The sequence below is a fragment of the Sciurus carolinensis genome, chromosome 8 (genome assembly GCF_902686445.1).
Source record: "Sciurus carolinensis chromosome 8, mSciCar1.2, whole genome shotgun sequence".
Lineage (NCBI taxonomy): Eukaryota > Metazoa > Chordata > Mammalia > Rodentia > Sciuridae > Sciurus > Sciurus carolinensis.
Genome location: NC_062220.1, coordinates 94,850,684 through 94,871,922, shown reverse-complemented (window position 1 = coordinate 94,871,922; position 21,239 = coordinate 94,850,684). Strand labels below are relative to the sequence as shown.

The following is a 21,239-nucleotide window of genomic DNA, read 5'->3' as shown; positions in this document are numbered from 1 at the left end:
TGAATCATGAAGAAAAGGAGAAAATTAGTATTTACTTATATAAACTGGAAACATGTTTATGCAGAAGATAAGCCCTGAGGAGATCTGGGGGTGGATAAGTGAGATGCTGAAGGGAAAAAAGAAAGAGGAAAGGTCTTGCCTCATTTTCCTGATTCCTTTTTCTTTTCTCATTTTATACCCTTCATCTGTATACACACACACACACACACACACACACACACACACACGCACACACCATCTTATCAGAAAGAAGAAAAAGCAAGGAGAGGGAGAGGAGGAATCAGAAAATCAATCATTGAATTCTATTGCTTTTTGATTTTGATCTAAACACAAATCATAAAATGCTGCTAATAATTTTCATCAAATGAAAACCTTTTAATTTTAAAAATTTATTAAAATCTTACATAATACCCTGTTGTGATCCTCAAACAAAAATTTAAGGAAAATTCAAAATTTATTTTTAATGAGTAAATTGCATGTTATACTGTCCATGAGAGGGCATAATTGGGTCAAGGGCAAACATGACCCATAGCTATGTTTTACTGAGCACTCGAAACAGTTTTTATAATTTCAGCATTAGATGCCAACATTTTAAAATAGAGAGATTTCACACGAAGTCCCAGATTCCCACCTTCCACTGTGAAATCAGAAAACCTGACAAGGCTGGCCCTCCATTCTGAATGGCACAAATCTATCGGGACTGAGTAGTGGCTGCTCTTTCTAGACAGGGTTAATCATGTACCTCACCTGCCAGCTCTGCAAGTGTCTGAGCTTGTTATCTTTAATCCAGATCATTGCTTCAGGCCACTTCATGGCTTGTTTGAGCATTTGCAGTCAATAAACTAAAATGTGTCTCATAGTTCTTTTCCCAGATTCTTCTGTAAGAACTAAAATAATCTACTTCTGCTCATTACTATCTATTAGTAACAGACATCACAATGATCAAATTGCTCTCTGAAATCAATCACTAGCTGAGACATTGCCCAAGATATACCTATAAGATCACAACAAAGTCTCTTTCCCTCTCAGGGCTTCATCTGTAAAATGGGACCAGGGCTAATGTTCTAGAAGCTCCATGACTGTAAAGAGTGCTAGGAGGCAGAGTTTTGAAGCGAATGATGCTAAAGCTTGAAGGTTCCTCAATTACTTGCTGACCATATGTATTCATAAATTTTCAGACATAAGATATTTTTACCACAATTGGTTGTGATCCCTTTCTTTCCACTCTGGCTTCTGACTAATGTCAAGACTTGCTTCTGATATTTGTTTGTTTTGTTTCGATTCTGGGGATTGGACCCAGAGGCATTACACTGAGCTGAATCCACAGCCCTTCTTATTTTTTTATTTTGAGACAAAGTATCACTAAGTCGCTTAGGGACTCTTACTTGCTGAGGCCAGCCTTGAAGTGCAAACGTCCTGCCTCAGCCTCCTGAGTCACTCGGATTATAGGCATAATGCCACCACACCTGGCTAATGTCAGGGTTTGTTTTGTATTTTTTTTTTCTTAAGAGAATCCATCAAATTGCACAAGAACTGAGAAAACCTGGATGTGCCCTGTTCTATACAGAAAATTATAACAACTATGGTATTAAACTAGAAATTTGTTTCTAAGCACTGTGTAAACAGCATCAGGTATTTCACTGAGAACTAATTAACAAATTCTTGTCTTAGGACTTTAGGAAACACCTGAATTCCTTTTGGGATTCAGCTTAACACACCCCTTCTTCAGGGCTACTCCAAAACTTTATGTTCATTACTGGTTTAATAATTGTAAACTTCCTAAGAAGAGAACCCAAGTCTTTTCTACATACCTGTGTGTCCAAAGCACCTATTACAATGCCTGGCATATAGTAAGTACCTAACAGATATTACTGAATTAATTTATGAAGGCTTATTATACTTATGTTTAATATTCCCCATTTCTTTCCATGAAGAATTTGAGCCTTAGTGCCTATTCTAAGCCAAGCACTGAAAGTTGCAAGCTCATTTAGAAGACCATGGAAATTGTCTTACCAATTGATTTGAATGCACAAAATAGGAGGTGCTTGTTGGCATGGTCAGCACTGACCCAGCAGTGGAAATGGAGGCTGAAATTCATTTACAGAGGGCTAACCAATGCTGAGATCACGGGAGACCCTTCTTTGCTTGCAATGTGCTGTGCCCTACTTAAAAGAGACTGAAAGGGCCAGAGGTCAGACTTTAAAGGCTGACATACGCCATTTTTTCCCCCTTAACTGGGGACAGATAAGTTCTCCATTGGACCACCTTGACAAATAAATTGCATGCCCCTATTCTAAGGTCAAACCTTTTCCATTTCTCTGAACTATAATTGTAGAGACCAACATACAAGTTCTGTGAGCTCTTCAAATGTCTGCCTTGTTTTGCCACATCCCAGAGCCTAGAAGCTCTCTTTCTTTCCTGCTCACTTCCTCCAGTTCTGACTACTGCAATATTTTCTCAAATGGCAGCAGCAAAAGCAAAATCAGCAGTTGGGGAGAAGATTATATGCAGAAGAAGGACAAGAGAAGTTAGGGAGGAGAAAGAAAAACTGTCCATGCGTCTGACAAAAGAATAGTAAAACTACCAGGGGGGAAAAAGGTAATTAATAAAAGAGTAATAAGACAGTAACAAACAAGTTAGATAATCTCATAAAACCAAGACTTCCCAAAGGAAAGGGAAGGTGAATGAACTTTGGAGCAAAGAGAACTCTGTGCTCACAGTGAGGATGCCTATCAGAAAAAAATAAGTCGCTCTGGTAAATAATAGGCAATTCCTTGCTTCTTGGGTGGCTATATATAATTGTTTTTATAATCCACTGCAACCAGTTGCCACTGGTCTCTGTCCTTCTCTGGATTAGCAAAGGGACACAGGTGATGCTGGAGATGGCGTGCCCTGACAGTCTTCCATTTTATGTTCTTCCAGCTCTGTGGGTGCTCTGCACCTCAAATTCCCAGCAGCACTCTGGATAATGAGGAAAATTATTGGCCCAACCAGGTCCTATAATTTTTTTCCCACTCATGGCTTGAGCTCTCATCAGTTTCCTTTTCTCATTAAGAGAAAAATCAAAGAGTGAGAATTAAACACCTCCTGATTTATTATCCTACTGAAAATGGGAAGTGGAGAGTCAAGGAGTGGAACCGAATGAGGACCTGGGGCGAGTGAGCATTACAGGATACCACAGTGGCTCGCAGGGACTACCCGCCTCTTACCTCCGGAGGACAAGAGAGAGCAATTGAACATCCAGAAATACTTTGAGTCTGTACATTTAGGATCAGTGTTGTAATATCAGGTACCTTCTCCCAGCGGAGATCATAGCTGCCCCCCCCCCCGAATTACACTGGACTTTTTCTCTTTTCAAGCTTTTGAACTAGCCTTTCAGAATCATCCCCAGCACTCTATTATGTGTCTACCCCCATAGATACTACTCCTCAGGTACAGAGGCTGCATCCAACACCTCTCTTACTCCCCTATTAAATGATAGGCATGTGGCCAATGCTCACAAAGGAATGGAGTGAGTGAAGGAATGCAGGTATGCTGAGATGCACTGACTACCCTTAATTTATATGACCATGTGCATTTGTAATAATTTACTGCTTCACTCCAAAAATGAAATAAAGAACATAGTAGAGGAAGTCTTCAAAAAAAAAAAGTAAATGAATAAATAAATGAGCACTTCCAATTGGAAATATACCCAAAATATTGAAGGCAGAAATCTGAACTGATATTTACAATAACCAAAAGATGGAAACAACCCAAATGTCTGTCAGTGGAACAAGAAAATATGGTCTACATTGAAATATTATATAGCCTTAAAAAGGAATTCTGATATGTGCTACAACATGGATGACCCTTGATGACATTATGCTAAGTGAAATAAACCAGACAAGAAAACACAAACATTGCATGACCCACCTACATGAAGTACCTAGAATAGTTAACTTTGGAGACATGGAGAGAAAATGGTATTGATTAGGAGCTATCAGTCACTAAAGGCTGACTATAGAGTTTAAGTTTGGGATGATAGAAAAGTTCTGGAGCTGGATAGCAATGATGGGTATACAACAAGGTGAAGGTACTTAATGTGTTAATATTCCAGATTCAGTCAAGAGAACATTAACATTGCTTATACAACTTGCAACTAATTCTATGTGATAATGAGGGCACCACTGAATGGTTACACAGCTTTAAGGGTGCATTGGCTGGGCACACCCTTCCTGGCTGTGCATGGCCCTTTTATCCAAGTGGATCTATAAGTATTCACACCTGACTCCCAAGTTTCCAAAGACCTAGGTTATAGGAGAAACTTCCCATGGAAAGGGACAACTGGATGTTGTTTCTCAAACTCTCATCCACTGCATTGAAGACTACTCACTTACTTTTGCAAACTAAACCCCCAGAGACAAAAGGCAATAAACCTATTTGTGTTCACTCCTCCTGGATGAGGAGCAATGTTCCACAGGAAACCAGAGTTCTGCATTGAAGATAGAAGGGTCTGGTTTGAATTGTATTTCTCCAAATCAGTAGTTGTGTGACTTTGGGCAAGTCACAAGTGACCCTCATTTTCCTCATCTATAAAATATGAATAATGTCAGGTGCAGTAGTGCATACCCATAATCCCAGCAGCTCTGGAGGCTGAGGCAGGAGGATTGCAAGTTCAAAGCCAGCCTCAGCAACTTAGAAAGGACCTAAGCAACTCAGTGAGAACCTGTCTCTAAATAAAATATTTTTTAAAAAGGCTGTGGATGTGGTTCAGTGATTAAGCACCCCTGGGTTCAATCTCCTGTACCAAAAGAAGTTAAAAATTTAAAAATAGGAATGATTTAGTGCATAACTCACGCAATTGTTCTGATGCTCAAATGAACTAAGTGTTTAACAGTATGAAGAATAAGTAAATATTCATTAAACATGATTCTCATGTAAGAGATACATTGATGGTCACATGTCATTACAGGAACTCTATAATCTGAAGCTTGCGCTCACCACATATCCTGAAGGAACCTCAGGAGTGAGCAGAAATGCTAGGAGGAGTTTAAATGGGGCTCTCCAGGGAGATCCATAGTTCTCAAAGAATCCTTTTCACTCTTCCTCCGGTCCTTCAACTCCTTACTTAATTTGGGATAGTTTGTCCCTTTGATGGTAGATATACACCTCTTTCTCAGATCTACTGAAATGTTTATTCAATCATGTTTAGGAAATGTCTTCAGACCCATGAATCCACAGGGATTTTGGTGATCTTAATATAATGTAAAATAAATAGAAAACTCCTGAAGGAGAGTTACAGGATAAAACACTACAGAAATTCACCAGAAGCACAGTGTGATGATCTGGTTGATCTTAGATTGTACAATAATGCTGCTGCTTCCATGAATTCAGCCAATTAGATCTCATACTCAATTCCATAGTGTTAAATTGAACTCACTAACAATTATTATTTTCTTAATTTTAATCATTCAGGTGCATCTTCTAAAAACTTGGAGCGATTTATAGAAAGGTAAGTGGAAAATGGATCTAAGAAATTGCTTTTGGTTTCTCATTTTGAAAAAGGAATGAAAACTCTCTGTTACCTGATAATCATTTCTACTGAGCATCAATAACTCATTAGTCATTATCCAAACACAAGTTCATCATTTCTCGGACCAGTGAGCATAGGAAGTGATTAATTTATGTAGGTTTCTCAAAGAGGAACATAAAAATGCATACAAATTGGATAAAACTTAGGTCTGACAGAAGTAACTAAAAAGACAAAAAGATTATGTCATATTCTTACTTTATGAGTAAGAAAATATTTTGTGTCCGTTTTAGGCTTAAAATTCAGAAGTGAGGCCCTGAATAGAAGTCTTAGGAAGCCTTGACCTTTTGACATTGACTACAAGACCACAACTGTTGGGATGTCCTTGAGCCTGGTCATAAGTCACGCAGGTTGCTCATGTGCTTATTAATGACAAAGGGCAGTGAAAGATGCTAAGAAGATGGTGTAGTGCCTATTTATCTGGGATTTCAACGCACTCTCTTCAGTTTTATGCATTTCTGTGGTATTTTCCTGTTGGAGAAGTGAGCTAAAAATTGTAGAGAAGAAGGAATTTAGGAGCAGTGATTGACCATACTGGAATAAAAGAGATGTAGAGGAAAGCTTACCAAAGCAGTCATACAAAGATTTCCCCCCAGCCCCAGCCTGCTACTGGTTGCAAAGCTGGATTTCCAAGTGTCTGGCATTCAGATTCTATCTATCTGTGGCTTCTCAGCTTGTCTAGGAATCAACTGTTGGACCATCCAGCCATCGTCATATATGCCATGATTGGAAATGATGTCTGCAATGGGTGAGTTATTGAGAAAGAAGATTTTTCAAAAGTTTTTGGGTCCCCTGGTCCCAACCCCATTTAACACCAACTCCACTCCACTATTTGTGGCTTGCTATTAATGAATTTCTCTATCTTTTTTTAAATTTTTTTTTTGTTGTAGATGGACAAGATACTTTTATTTTATTTATTTATTTTTACGTAGTGCTGCTGAGAATCGAACCTAGTGCTTCACACATGCTAGGCAAGAGTTCTTCCACTGAGCTACAACTCCAGCCCCAAATTTCTTTATCTTAAAAGCAAGTCCTAGATATGTGAAATCAATAGAAACAACCTGTGAAGCTGAGAGCCTCTTTTGAAAGTACTGTAACCGATCCATTTATTCACAATTCTGAGATGACAGCAAATTGGTGTGTCAGAATCAATCGTGAGTTACATCACAAGAAATACGATTCTCCTAACCAAGAATCCAAGATTGAAAACTGATGACTTTTTAAATATAATGAAGCATAGTTACCCCATAAGAACACCTGTCTCACTCATATTCTGATTACTTTCTTGTGTGGAAGATAGAGCATAGACTTACAGCATTTGCAAAGAAGGTAGCATATAACTCATAGCCAATCCTATTTATGCCCATAACCTGGAGTAAAAAAAAAAAAGGAAATTTTTGTTAAAATGTTAATATCAATAATGATTTCAAAATGTTGAATGACTTACTTCCCCTTCAACATTTGGAGAGGTTTATCAAAATATGCATATTCCCCTAAGAATATGCTGCATGTGTGAATGCCATCTGGCCTGTGATTGTGGCCAAAAAAATAAATAAAAGGTGAGATAGGATCTACAGCAACTCCCCCGTGGCCGCCCACCCACTATTTAGTAAACAGAGAAGTTAGACCAACAGAGGTTCAATGAGGCACTTGAGGTCACACAGATTGATTAATGACAGAGCAGGAAGTGGGCCACCCTGCTCACTGCCCACCCTTTGCTTGCCCTAATTCACTCACCAACTTTCCCAAGCCTGTGCTAAAAACCATGTTCAATAATATTAAAATGTGTTTTCCTTCACAGATACCTCTGTAGAACTCTGATGGTGAAGGAGGCATAGACACAGTCAGGGAAATGAGTTCAGGACAATAGAAACCACTTCATCATCCAGAGATGATGGGCCAACCCTGCCCTCTCCCCATGTTTGTTTGCTCTTTTCCCCAAAACCCCAAGTCATCCAAGGTCCTTACCTGTGTGGTGAGTCACCTGGGGCTTTCCAGTACACAGCAAATGTTACTAAGGCCTGCCAGAGCCAAGAGCTATGCTACTCTGACATTTCATCCCTACAACTGTCCTAAGAGGCAGGCAGAACTGCCTACATTTCACAGATAAGGAGACTGAGATTCACTGGATTAAGGAACTTGCTTATACTGCTATTAAGTAGCAAGACTGAATCCATGCCAAACTCTGATGATACTCTGTGCTTTTTTCTATTGTCCACACTGAACTTCTTTGCTTCCTTTTACTCAATTTTTTTAAATATTTGTTGAGCACCCACCATATGCCAAGCATTGGGACAAGCTCTGAATTCAATGGCAAAATTGTCACAGTTCCTGAACTCGATCAACTCACAGAAAGAAAAGCATGAACTGTAGCCCCTGGACCCCATTACAAAAGAAAACAAACCCATGGTCAGATCCTTATCCCTCTAGCCCCCATCTATAGTCCTCCAGGGAGAAACAAAGAGCAAATGGGTTATACTGAGTAAAAAAGCACCTGCAGAAAGAGGCTCTCACTCCAAAAGCCAAAATTCCTGAAATTGTACTTTTCCAGAGCAACCTGCTTACCCAGGGGACCCCCAAGCCCTGTCCTGCTTTCTCTTTTCCAAATATCCAAAGAGCAGGAAGACATCAGCCAGAGTCCTGTGCCAGCCTCTCCCTTGCCTGGGATCTGGGCAGAGAAGCAGCAAGCATTTGGGTGAAAGAACAGAGTTGGCAGCGTGAGATGTCCCTGCAGTGCCCACTTTGTGGTGTCCTATGGAGGGGTTAGAAAAATAAAGACAGATGGCAACATACCTCCCCATCTGCCAGAACGTCAAGGTGGAATAGATATCCCAAAACGAGCAAAGGGATTTCATATAAAGCCCAAGCCAGCCAGGAGTTGCATAATAATTCTGTCCTAGAACAAGTTCTAGGATACTTGCTAGTCTTTTTTCTTTTATTTTTCTTTTATGATGAGGTCAGTTCTTACTGAAATAATGCAGCTCTGCACTTCTTTCACAATTCTCTAAACTCATTTTGTTAATAAATATTAGCTAAATGAATGAAGGTCATGATTGGAGGATAGCTTCTAGTGTCAGAAATTCAAAAAGAAAGATAATACAAGCATATTTAACTTTCTCGTAACAATATTTAATTTTACCTATGCTAACTCGGTTTCCTTCGCTTTACCGACCACTGCCCTCAAAAGCTATTTAATGTAATACAGAAGAAAAATTCCCAGAAACAGCAAATGGGGGTGAGCTACAGCAGTAGAACATTTGGGTAGTGGAGACAATGATGGGAAAATGGAAATGGACTTACAGCCTCAAATCAAAAAGGCCAATGACAGCTTTTACCCAACATCCTAACGGGACATCTCTGGAAAGAGCATTGGAATTGCTGGAAATGAGACAGAATTTTACAAGCATCTGACACTAGTCACACACATTGTCATGGCTCCATTTTTTTTCAGTGGGCATAGATATGATAAATGGTACATTTTTTTCTTTTTAAAAAATTTGTTCTAATTAGTTATACATGACAGTAGAATGCATTTTGACACATCATACATAGATGGGATATAACTTCTCATTCTTCTGGTTGTACATGATGTAGAGTTACACTAGGCATATAATCATATATGCACATAGTGTAATAATGTTCGATTCATTATATTCTCCTTCTTATTCCCACACCCTCTCCCCTCCTTTTATTCACCTCTTTCTAATCCAAAGTACCTCTATTCTTCCCTAGTCACCACTCCCCTTATTGTGAATTAGCATCCGTATCTTAAAGAAAACATTCAGCCTTTGATTCTTTGGGGTTGGCTTATTTCACTTAGCATGGTATTCTCCAGTTTTATCCATTTATTGGCAAATGCCATAATTTTAGTCTTCTTTAAGGCTGAGTAATATTCCATTGTATATATGTACCACAACTTCTTTATCCATTCATCTGTTGAAGGACACCTAAGTTAATTCCATAGTTTAGCTATTGTGAACTGAGCTGTTATAAACATTGATGTGGCTGCATGAGGTATGCTCATTTTAAGTCCTTTGGGTATAGACTGAGGAGTGGGATAGCTGGGTCAAATGGTGGTTCCATTCCAGGTTTTCTAAGGAATCTTCATACAGCTTTCCAGAGTGGTTGCACCAATCTGCAGTCCCATCAGCCATGTATGAGTATATAAATGGTGCATTTTGCATCCAATGGAGAAAGCCAGGAAACCCACACAGGTTGTCTGTGCTCCCCCATCTCCAATCATTATTTTTCTGCAATGCCAACGCATCAGGTTACGCCCACTACATGGGTGACAGGCACTGCATTGAGGAGAAGCAACCAAGGAACTGATAGGTCACAGGCCCCAGGGAACCCGGGCTACTGGGTAAACCATGCTGTCCATTCAAATGGTAGGAAGACCAGCAGGAAAGGGAATGGACAGGACTCCTGCTGCTCGGAGCAGTGCTCTCAGAGTCAGAGGCATGACTGAGGAAGGGAATGATTAAGGAATTTCCCAACCAGCCAGTCTTCTCCAGGCCACGCCTGCTTTTAAGGAATTTTTTATTTATCTCCATGCAGCGGGCAGTGTAAGCCAAGCAGACCCCGCCCCATTCTCAGTCTGTGTCATGATGCCTCCTTGAGGGGGTGGGGGGCCTGGTGATGTAATTGCAAGTGGCTGGTATGAAGGAAATCGCCTAATTGCCACCATCTCAGTTGGATGATGCAAAAGCATACGTGCCAACTGTGTGTTAGGTCGGCCCACTTGATCGTGATGGGCTGCGGGGCAAGGGCTCTGTGCTGAGAGGCTGGATTTCTGTAGAAACTGACTGGCTTCTTCCTCAAGAGGGGGCAACCTCTCTCTGGCATCAGCCAGGTGAAATCTGGCTGGCATACATGACAGCATAATGAAATGATTGTGGCCAGCCTTGCACCCAAGTAAACAGGCTTATTTTGCATGACCAGGCACAATTCATTAGGACAAAGACAGGCTTCTGAGCCACCCCAAGGGGTGAGGCTCTTTAGCTGTTCCCAGTCTGGCCATGTGTTCCTGACATGTGCCAGAGTATATAACAGTGTGCATCGACTTCGGTGTCACTTCGTCCCCGAGTGTAATCATCGTGTTCCTGGACTGGTGTTCACAGGTCTCCTCTCTAGCTGTGCACTCCCAATCTCTCACCCGTCTTTGAGTGTCTGGGTTGAGCTCATCAGTGTGTGGGGAGGAGTGCCCATGCACTGGGGTGGGCAGGGAAATCCAGCTGGCCCTGACATGGCACTGCACATACCTGGGTTGAAAAGCATTAAGCATCTTCAGCTAAGCCTCTTAAACCTTCAGCAGACAAGAGAAACCTATGAGGTTTTTCCTAACCACTCGCACTCTTTGGTCCCCAAAATAATAGTAATTACTCTCCCCTACCCAAAATCACCCAGGAGAAAAAGAGTAGACGGATCAAATGGCACTGAATTTTTTTTTTTTTTTTTTTTTTTTTTTTTTGGTACCAGGGATCGAACCGAGGGGCACTTAACCACTGAGCCACATCACCAGCCAGCCCTTTTTTACGTCTTATTTAGAAACAGGGTCTTGGTGAGTTGCTTAGGGCCCTGCTAAGTTGCTGAGGCTGGCTTTGAATTAGAGATTCTCTTGCCTCAACCTCCCAAGCTGCTGGGATTACAGGCATGTGCCATCACACCTGGCAATACTGTTTTTTTCAGAGACAGAAACCAGAAGTACTTTTCATGCATATGGCCTGGGTGACCTTAATTCAGAATTGGTTGATGTTTGCCATGCCTGGTAAAGGATTTAACTGACACACGATAAATTACACAAGTCTAGAGTACGGAACAAAGATATCTGAGAAATGCTCCATTAGCAATACCAGGGTTTCCATTTTGATCTCACTTAGCAATTAGCCATTTTGATTATGCTTGCTTAATTTGGGGGAGTACCCTTTCATAAGTGGTACAAATGAGCTCAGATTCTTTGTGTATCATCAACGTTGTGCCTCGACTCAAAAAAAAAAAAATAATCATTAAATAGGGAGATTGGGAGACTTTGCTCCATCTTAATTCATCCTACCTTTATGTGGTTGGTGAGTTCAATATAATTGCTTTGCGCCAAAGTGTTTTTGTGTCAGCAGAACAAAAAGAGAGAGAGAAAGCAGAAAGGCGAAAGTTAACAGGCGACCACACCAATGACACAAGACAGGATAGATGAGTCTATGCTACAGGAACAAACATCCCCTAAAATCTTAGTAACATAAACCAACATTTACATTTACTTTACTCTGGCACTACATGTCCATCAGGTATCATTGTGTAACTCTTCTTCAGGAGTCATATTGGTAAAGCAGATATCTAGAACATTGCCCACAACTATGGTAAAGAAAAGACCATTCTAGAGACTCTCACACCACCAAACTACTCACAACTCATTGGCCAGAACCAATCACATGATATACACACCCACAAGGGAGTCAGGAAGTACAATTTGAACATGTGCCAAAAAGATGGAAAGCCAGGATTATTTTGAAAAATGGAACCAATAATAACCACGTTGTGTGTGGGGGTGTTTATCTTGTATTTGTACACATTGCTCCTTAGATAATATATTTTCTGTTTCTTCCACCAACAGAAAGACTGACCCAGTTCCAGAAATGACCACTCCTGAGAAGTTGTACTCCAACGTCATGCAGACTCTGAAATATCTAAATTCCCACCTGCCCAATGGCAGCCATGTTATTTTATATGGCTTGCCAGATGGCACATTTCTCTGGGATAATTTGCACAACAGATATCATCCTCTCGGTATTGGTTTGCAAATACTTTTTACTCTTTAACAGTGTATATATGGTTCAATGTACGTATAATTAAAACCTTGCAGGATTGTGCCTAAAATGCTAGTGCAGAACATGAGTTAGAACTGATGAAGGAGAAGAGCCCTCCTGTGCAGTATCTGGCAGTCATTATCCACAGGTGGGCAGAGTCAGATTCAAAGCCAGAAAGGGCAGAAGTGGTTCACGAAGAATTAGGAGGAATTGAAAGGTAACAGTTTAAATCAGGAAACTCCTTTGACAGAGGCAAAAATGTAGGATGAACTGAAGAAGTCCAAACAGGAGACAGAAAGCCCTGAGTCAGAGAGGGAGTTTTCCAAACTTCAGTATAGGTGTCTTCAGGTGACCAGTTTTCTAGAACTCTGTAGAACACAGACCTTTGGGCTGCTAACTCCCTACATCTACATCTCTCTCGTAGGCTCTGGAAGACTTTAAAGTCCCTAGAAACTTCTAATGGCAGCCTTACCATTTCAGATACTATACAAACAATATAAAAGTGGTAATCATTCCCATTAAGAAAGGTTGGCATGCTGATCCTTAAAACAAAACCATGAGGTAGATGTTTTCATTAACTAATTCCATTTTATAGATGAAACAGTTATGACTCAGAGAGGTTAGGTAGCTCACCAAATGTTGCATAGCGCAATGTATACTAAGCTGGGTGTAGCAGGACTCTGTTTTCTGTATTTCAAGGGAGAATGTGCTTTCAAAAGCTATTTATTAAGTGCCCCTTATGTGTCAGGGCACACTTCTAGGTACTTGGGTAACCAGCAATGAACACAATAGTTCTCAATTCTTGCCTACGTAAAGCTTCTATTCCAGAAGGGAAAAGACTCCAAAAGCATGTTAAAGAGTGATAAACATCACAGGAGGAAAATTAAAGAGGGAAGAGGGCTGGTAGTGGTGGCCTCAGCCCTCTCTGAAGAGCGTCTACAAGAAGTCTGGGTTTCCGGTCCTCAGCTCCACACTGACAGCAACCTGGGTCCAGCAATAGTGAAGAAAGGGCTGCCCTTCCCCCATATTACCATTCCTGCCCCCAAGACCAACCCAAGCTAAACTGTGCTGGAGATCTAAGCCCTTTCTTATGAGTCAGGGGAGCAATTGAGAGGGAAAAACCCACAACACATTCCTTTGTGGCTTCCTGAGAGAGCGAAGTAGAGAGCCGGATTTCACACTTGAGGCCATCAAGAGCTTGCCCTGGTGTATATGATTTGGGGTCATTTCCATCTTCCCTGTCCTTCTGCAGCCCTGTTTAAGCCAACCTCCCCACCTCCTCCCTCAGAAAATTCCACCCTTGCCCACACGAGAAAACAGCAGGTATCCTTTAACCAGCTCTCAAAGAGCTCTAGACTCTCCATGGGGGAGGAAATGTTAACTCTCTACATTTCAACTCCCCATCACTGAGGATGAAGTCACTCTCCTCTTGACATCCTCAAGCAGATCACACATGCTATTATCCAAGCAGGATACCCTTCCACTCCAGCTAAGGAAAGCATAGTGTTCCTGTTCACACAGTTTTGCCCTCATTCCTTAGCAACAACAGTGTGAACACACCTGGGGGGACTTTGCTCCACTCCAGGCTGCCTTGAAGGCTTAAAGGACAATCACACAGGCTAAAAACGTGTCTGAGCCAACAGCTATGAAAATCACAGTCTCTCCAGCAGATTCCTTTAATACTAAGAAATGCTTGGAGAGGGGAAGTTAGGGACAGGGAAAGCATGCTCCCAATTTACCTCATCACACCAGGATGGACTTGACTTTGGGTTTTCTGATTTCAAATCGCATTCTCTTTCCATAAACTTCTCGTCAAATTACCTCCATAAACTCTTTTGGATGCGCCATTATGATTCACTCAATTTAACAACAGTAGATAATGATGACTCCCTGCAATTTGGAAAGGAGTGGTGGAAGAAAAAAGGATGATTGGGAGACTAATCATTCGCCTTTGTGGATTATGTCAGCTAGAGGTTCTCAACCAGGGACTGTCCGCCCATCCCCACCTGTTGTCACGGTGGGGGATTGAGGAAAGAGTGCTATAGCATCTAAGACATAGACTTCAGGGATGCTGCTGAACATTCTGAAATATGCAAGACAGCCCCCCACAACCAAGAATTTTAGGAGCACCTAGAGTGAGAAATTTTAGCCTCTCTCTGGCCACTAATCATGCAGTGGCATTTCATAGCACAAAAGAAGAATAAGGAAAAGGTGGAACAAGTGTTTTCTATAAAAACCCCAGTTTTGAAAAAAAAATCCAATTAGGGAAAAAGCTAAAACCATTTAAAATTTGTTTAATATGTTTAAGTAATTATTCACATCCCAAATTATCCCTGTTGCCTGGTTGCCATGGGAAATAAGTTATAAATTTCCTGAAGAAGCAACAGGGTCCTTCCTAGAAAGACTGCGGAGGTAGATGGAATTCTTGCAGCCTCCCCAGTCCTCCTTCGACAGGGCTCACAACTCACATAAGATGAGAGGCTTGAAGGAAGGACTGTGGTCCAGCTGTCTCCCTACTCCCTCTCCAACTCAACCTCTGCATATCCATTCCCACTGGATATGAGCCAGCCACGAAGCAGGGTTAAAGTTGAACCAGCCTCCAGGTTTGGTCACTTTCCAGGTTAGAGCAGATCTCATCCTACTCAACAGTCAATCACTGGAGTCCAGCTCCTGGGATACTGCACCAAGACTTGTGCACAGCAAAAAACAGTGGTTGGGAAAGGAATTCTATTCATTTCTATATCTGAGTCTAGAAGCATGGTGATGGGTCTATAGACTTGGCCTTAACCACCCCTTAAGGATTAGGGGAGTTCAGACAGCAGAGCAGTAGGGAGAGAAACCCTGGTCAATGATACATTCTCTACTTCCTCCTTTCCCACTGGATAGGTCAGACAGAACACAGTCTGAGCATTGTGCAAAGGTTAAATGCCACAGCATCAAGTAGCAGGGGTTGGAGGCTGGGAACAACAGCCAGAGAGGAAGGAGTGATGGATCCCTCCTAGCAACTCTCCTTTTCAACCATGTTCAGGAGTCACTGCCAGTCAATGACTAGCAGCCAAGAGCTGGGACAAACCCACGATCTCCACCAGTAATTGAAATTCCTGGTGAGAGTTCATTGTCTTTGTGAGGAGTTGCCAGCCAGCAGGTCACATATTAGGATTCTGCTTGCATAGAGCTTTTGAGAAAAGTCAAGCTTGACCGGTCTTAAATCTTCTCAGCCATGGTATAGGAGGAAGGTAATCATTCTAGAAATATGTCTGAAATACATATTTCTAAATGACCAAAAGATGACATAAGAAGGAGTCCTTATCCTCAAATGAGTGAGAAAAGACAACCCCACCAGGGAGAAAGCATATAGATCCTGACAGCAACAAGGACCAGTGCCAAGGACAGCATTGCAAGTCATGGGTATTCTGGGAGTTGTCCAAAAGGTCAGAGTGGCTAAGAAGTCAGGGTGCTGCTTACCAAGAAATCGCCTGTGAGCCTTCCCTGAAGGGTCTCTTCCACAAGCCAGGAAGTCCATCTTGCCCCATTACTTTTCAACTTGAAACCAATGTCTCTTAAAAATACCTTGTAGTTTATATTACATTGCCAGCTTCTTCCCAGTCTGAATGAATGTAGTTTAAATACATTTAGATAGTATTTCATGGAGGTAGACTGATCTTCGTTGGTACTAAGCTTTTATAGTACCTAAGATTTCAAATATGTTCCTGGCATTAAACGAATATCAAAGATTCTATCCTCAAGAACTTAAAAATTACTGAGACACGAACTGCTCCTTCTAGCCAGCTGGAGTAGAACACATCTTTTAATCTTCAGAGAGAGCATATGGCAGCCATTGGGCCAGCTCACTGCTTTCTCTCCCATACACACACACACACACACACACACAAACACACACACTGTAATTCTTCAACCCCTGATAATCCCTGGACTCTGTGTGAAGTCCCTCTCCCCTGTTTGTTCCTGGGCATTTTTTTTTTTTAATGGACACAATTTTCTTTATTTTCTTTATTTATTTTTATGTAGTGCTGAGGATCAAACCCAATGCCTCCATGTGCTAGGCAAGTGCTCTACCACTCAGCACTGGGCTTTCTTGATCAGCTTTCTTAACTGGCTTGATTATCTAACCAGGGGGTCACAGACAGAACCTCTTTATAGGTACAACATATAGGTAGGATCTGTCTTTATACCAAGGCTCCTCAACATGCAAAAATTGCGTTAAAGCAATAGGGTTAAAGGTAGTGCCCCCAAAAGAAAGAGTGAATGACCAACTGGCAATGCCAGTAAAGGGAGAAAGCATAAGTGTCATCTTTCCTCTTCCCTTCCTTGAAGTCATTAGCCCATCACAAGCACTCACAACCAACCTTCCATGTGGCCAACCCAGAGTCACCCTCCCAGAGACATGGGAAAGCGACTCATTGACATTTCCATTAACTTCTATTACTCCTAATACACCAGCAGGCCAAGCTACTCACACTAAGGATTATCCGTTCATCAACCAGGTTCATTTGGAGCCAGTGCCAAAATAGTGGGGAGAGAGAAGGGAATGGGAGAGGAACTTCACTAGGTCCTGATGGAGGATCCGTGCCATGGTCTCATCCCAAGGTACCTGGGACCTTGGGATACAGGGGTAGAACAGCAGGACAGGTGAGTAAAGCAGGGTGGAGCCAGGCTGTGATTGGGCTTGACCCCCAAAGAACATCCACTGGTTAGATCTCCAGTGTCCACAGAACAGGACAAACTCCAGTCCCTTGGGATGTCAAAGCAATCCAATCTTGAAGGAGTGGGTGGGGAGGGTCCAGGAGCATTACTGGTGGACCCTCCTTTCAGAGACCTCAGCCGCTGAGCAGAGTAAAGAGATGCAGGTCATCCCTTAAAGTCAGGGAACACATCAGGACACAGCAAGGTGTCAGAGCCTCAGCAAAGCTACTTAGGAAACCCGGTCCCAGGATGGCAGCACAAGATGGTAAGGCTGCTTCTCAGAGGCAGTCTCCCTGGGGGGAAGAGCCAAGTCTTTGAGGCACAGGGAAGACCAGGGTGGGGAGTGGAAGCTGCAGGTCTCCCTCAGTCTCTGCAGCTGGACTGCACTGGGCTGAGACAGGCTGGGACACAGAGGAAGGGGCAAATTGCAAAAAGCCCAAAGAGAGGGGGAGAAGGAGAGAGAAAAGAGGCCTCAGTGGGTGGAAGCAAAGACTTGGGGAAAGATGGGAGCTCAGGAGCTCCATGTTGAGCCAATGCAATGAAGCCAGAGGCTTGGGATTCATCTAAAATGTGAGGAGGCAGAGCCTGTGCTGAAGAGAGAGCTAGCGGGTCACTGTGACTTTAATGGCAGTAATAAGTCTATGGCTTTCTGGTCCTAAGATTCACTCACCCACACAGAGACAGAATATATTTTTCCTCTATGACAAGCAAATTGAATTTATCTTTCGGTCTAACTGATCCGAGGTATAAGTGAAAAATAAGGCTGTGTTCCATCACCTTCAATCTTTCTCTTCACTCAGAGATATGTCCTATTATCTTCTTCGAGTTTTTTCAAAAGTGTGAGAAGTGTTAATGGATACAGCATCAGTCATTCACCCCAGAGAACTGGGGAGGGGGGAAGTAGATTTTATGTGTCTGCCATAGCATGAAAGTTGATTGCCTGTAGGGGTGGATAAGCTGGGAGGAGGGAGAGAGGGGAGTGTTGGAAGAGAAATAATCCCCCCAGATTCTGGGTCTATGGCGGATATTCAGAAAGGTTCTGGATGGGCCCATATGACACTTTTCCCTTCATTTTTTTTTTTTTTATTTTGATTCATTGTACACAAATGGGGTACAACTATGGTTTCTCTGGTTGTACGCGAATTAGAAACCTGCACCCAAAGATAAGCCTAGGGCATATGTACTAATTAGAACTCAAATAAGATACCCACTGGGAAAACCTCAGCCCAGTGCCATGAAGGGAGACAATATATGCTGGGTTCCCCCATTCCCCCCAAGTGTATTGGGAGGCCTTCGGTTCATCCGCAGGACACTCCATGGTCAGAGCTTCAGACACTCAGAATGTTCTGTCAGGTCTTCAGCATGGGACACTTGAGTCAGACCTGAGTAGTTCATAAACTTGGAAAGGAGGATTCAGTCAGCTACCATCTGGAATGTTCCCTGTGCCCCACAGGAACTTAGCCTTTCATACCACTGCCAGGAGAAAGCCTCTGCACTGCAGAGTGCTTTGTTGAAGGTATTCTGGGTCATACAGATTCCTTTTCTCTGAAGTCTAGATGAGGCCAGCCCTCCAGCCCTGACCCTACCCATCCTAAGAGCTCTCCATTGGGAGTAAACTCCCTAGAGTCCCTTCCCCAACCTGGAATCCCTAGGTCCCTTCCCCAACCTGGAATCCCTAGGGGCTCAGAAAGAAGTAAATCACAGACTTTTTTTTTTTTTTTTTTTTGGTGTACCAGGAATTGAACTCAAAGGCACTTTACCACTGAGTCGCATCCCCAGCCCTTTTTTATATTTTATTTAGAGACAGGGTCTCACTGAGTTGCTTAGGGCCTCGCCAAGGTGCTAAGACTGGCTTTCAACTTCATGGGCAATGATAAATGACAAGTCAGGGAAAGTCCCCTTGGTAGCACCAGCCTCTACACAGGACATTGAGTCACCTATGAATGTCTCTAAGTGTTGCTGTGTGAGTACACATACAACATATCCAACCTCTCTGTTTTCCAGGCCAGCTTAATAAAGATGTGACTTATGCACAACTGTACTCCTTCCTGAACTGCCTCCAGGTGAGCTCACAGACACTTGCTGCAAGGCCACATCTACACACACACACACACACACACACACACACACACCTGTTACCCACTGCTGCTCCCTTTTAATCAAAGTGGTATTTTCCTGCTCTCAGGTCAGCCCCTGCAGTGGCTGGATGACTTCCAACAAGACGCTCCGGACTCTCACTTCAGAGGTAAGACTGGCACAGTCTTTTGATGCCATCTTGGATCGTTCTTTTCCTGTTTATGCTACAGTTTTCACTGGGGGTGGGATTCTAGAAGCATGATGGTCATCAAGCTGATGAGTAATGAAACCAAACTGCCAGGGTGCTGGAGGCACCAAGAGAACTTGAGGTGGCTCTCTGCCTCTGTCTGGGTCTGGATCTCTCACTGTGTCTTAAGGTCATTTTCACTCCCGTGTGCACACATGCATGTGCACACACACACACACACACACACACACACACACATAGCCAGCTCTACATACAGTCATAGAAGTGGAAAGTCGAGCAAGGTTAGCCCCGTCTATCACTGGAGTTCTCTTGAGGTCAATGAGGACTTCCTGATATCTGTGAGGGAACCCATTGCTCAAGTAAACTGATTTGAACTACTTTCATGGATAGTGAACTACCTCTTTAAAACAGACTTATTGAATCTTATTTTAAAAAGAAAAATATTTCAATTCGTACACGAATAATATAAAAATACACAAACAACAACCACAAAAATCACCCAAAATTTTACCATTCAAAGTTACTATGTGTATATGTCTTTCATTATCACTTCCATAAATAAGCTTTGGGGTTTTACCTACATAGTATGAGCATACACATTCTTTTCTGCATTCCAACGTTCATGTATTATTTCTCCACATCATAATAATACAACCACTTTAAAATATACAACATATCAATATACCATGATTTATTGCATCCCTTGGTGTTTGACATATGGGTTGTTTCCAGTTCTTTGCTATGATAAATAGCATTGCAATGAATAATTATACATATAAAGATGTATGTTTTGTGGACATCTCTACTTCCTTAAGATAAATTCCTATAAAATTTGTTGGATCAAAGGGCATGTCCATGTTTAAGGATGTGACCCATATATCAAATTGCTTCTAGAAAGGTGAAACTAACCAGCATTCTCATTCACCTACCCCAACATTCACGTTCTCAAGGTTTTCATCCCATCTTTGCTAGTCCCATGGGGGAAAAGTGTTATCTTATTGCTTTAATTTGCACTGATTTGATTCCTAATGAATGCTAACATTTTTCATATGCTCATTGGTCATTTGCACATGAATAGAATTTAATGTGCAGAGCTGTTCTTTGCTGATGGCTTGGAGAAAGGAAGGTGGAGTGGGGAGGGGAAGATCGATTTCTTTTTTCTGCCTGAATTGTCTCATGAAAGTCAAAGTCTCCGTGTCATGGAATTCTCCCTATTTCCCTCCTATTCAGAGAGCGGAACAACTCTCCAATACACTGAAAAACATTGCAACCAGTGAGAAATTTACGAACTTCAATCTTTTCCACATGGATTTTGCCTTCCAAGAAAGTAAGTTGCTTGGTTTAGGTATTGACAGAGGACAGACATAGCAGCTACAGTGGAGAGCCTGCCGGAGCACTGAGTTAATAAAGCAGCAAGCAGCAGGTTGGGCAGGGTACTGCTGCCCATTCTGACACTAATAGCTCTCCACATTGAAAAAAGATAATGCGTGAGACTCTTTCTGGGTAGGCTAGAGCTCACCATCACGCCCTCATCACTTTTTTTTCTTTTTTATTCTTCTTTCCACATTTTTTATTGGTGCATTATAGTTGTGCATAATGGTGGGATGTGTTATTACATATGCATACATGCACACAATATAACAATATAATCTGGCCAATAGTGCTCCCCAACCCTTCCCTCACTTGTCCCTTTCCTTTACTGATCCTCCTTTGATTTTTATGAGATTTCCACCCTACACTTTTCCTTTTCCCCGCCTAGCTTCCATAAGTAAGAGAAAACAGACAACCCTTGACCTTCTGAGTTTGGCTTATTTCACCTAACATAATGGTCTCAAATTCTCTCCATTTTCCTTCAAATGACATAATTTCATTTTTCCTTATG

General features: G+C 42.0%; 1 protein-coding gene across 2 annotated transcripts in view; it reads left to right on the top strand.

The window, feature by feature from the left end:
- Positions 1-21,239, top strand: part of Aoah (acyloxyacyl hydrolase) — a 215,003-nt gene that overhangs the window by 175,288 nt on the left and 18,476 nt on the right. For both annotated transcript variants that reach the window (XM_047562947.1, XM_047562948.1), the window contains exons 14-19: positions 5,455-5,491; positions 6,243-6,317; positions 12,177-12,349; positions 19,078-19,136; positions 19,259-19,318; positions 20,588-20,684. In XM_047562947.1, coding sequence (XP_047418903.1) covers positions 5,455-5,491; positions 6,243-6,317; positions 12,177-12,349; positions 19,078-19,136; positions 19,259-19,318; positions 20,588-20,684 — 501 coding nt within the window. The remainder of the gene's footprint in view (positions 1-5,454; positions 5,492-6,242; positions 6,318-12,176; positions 12,350-19,077; positions 19,137-19,258; positions 19,319-20,587; positions 20,685-21,239) is intronic.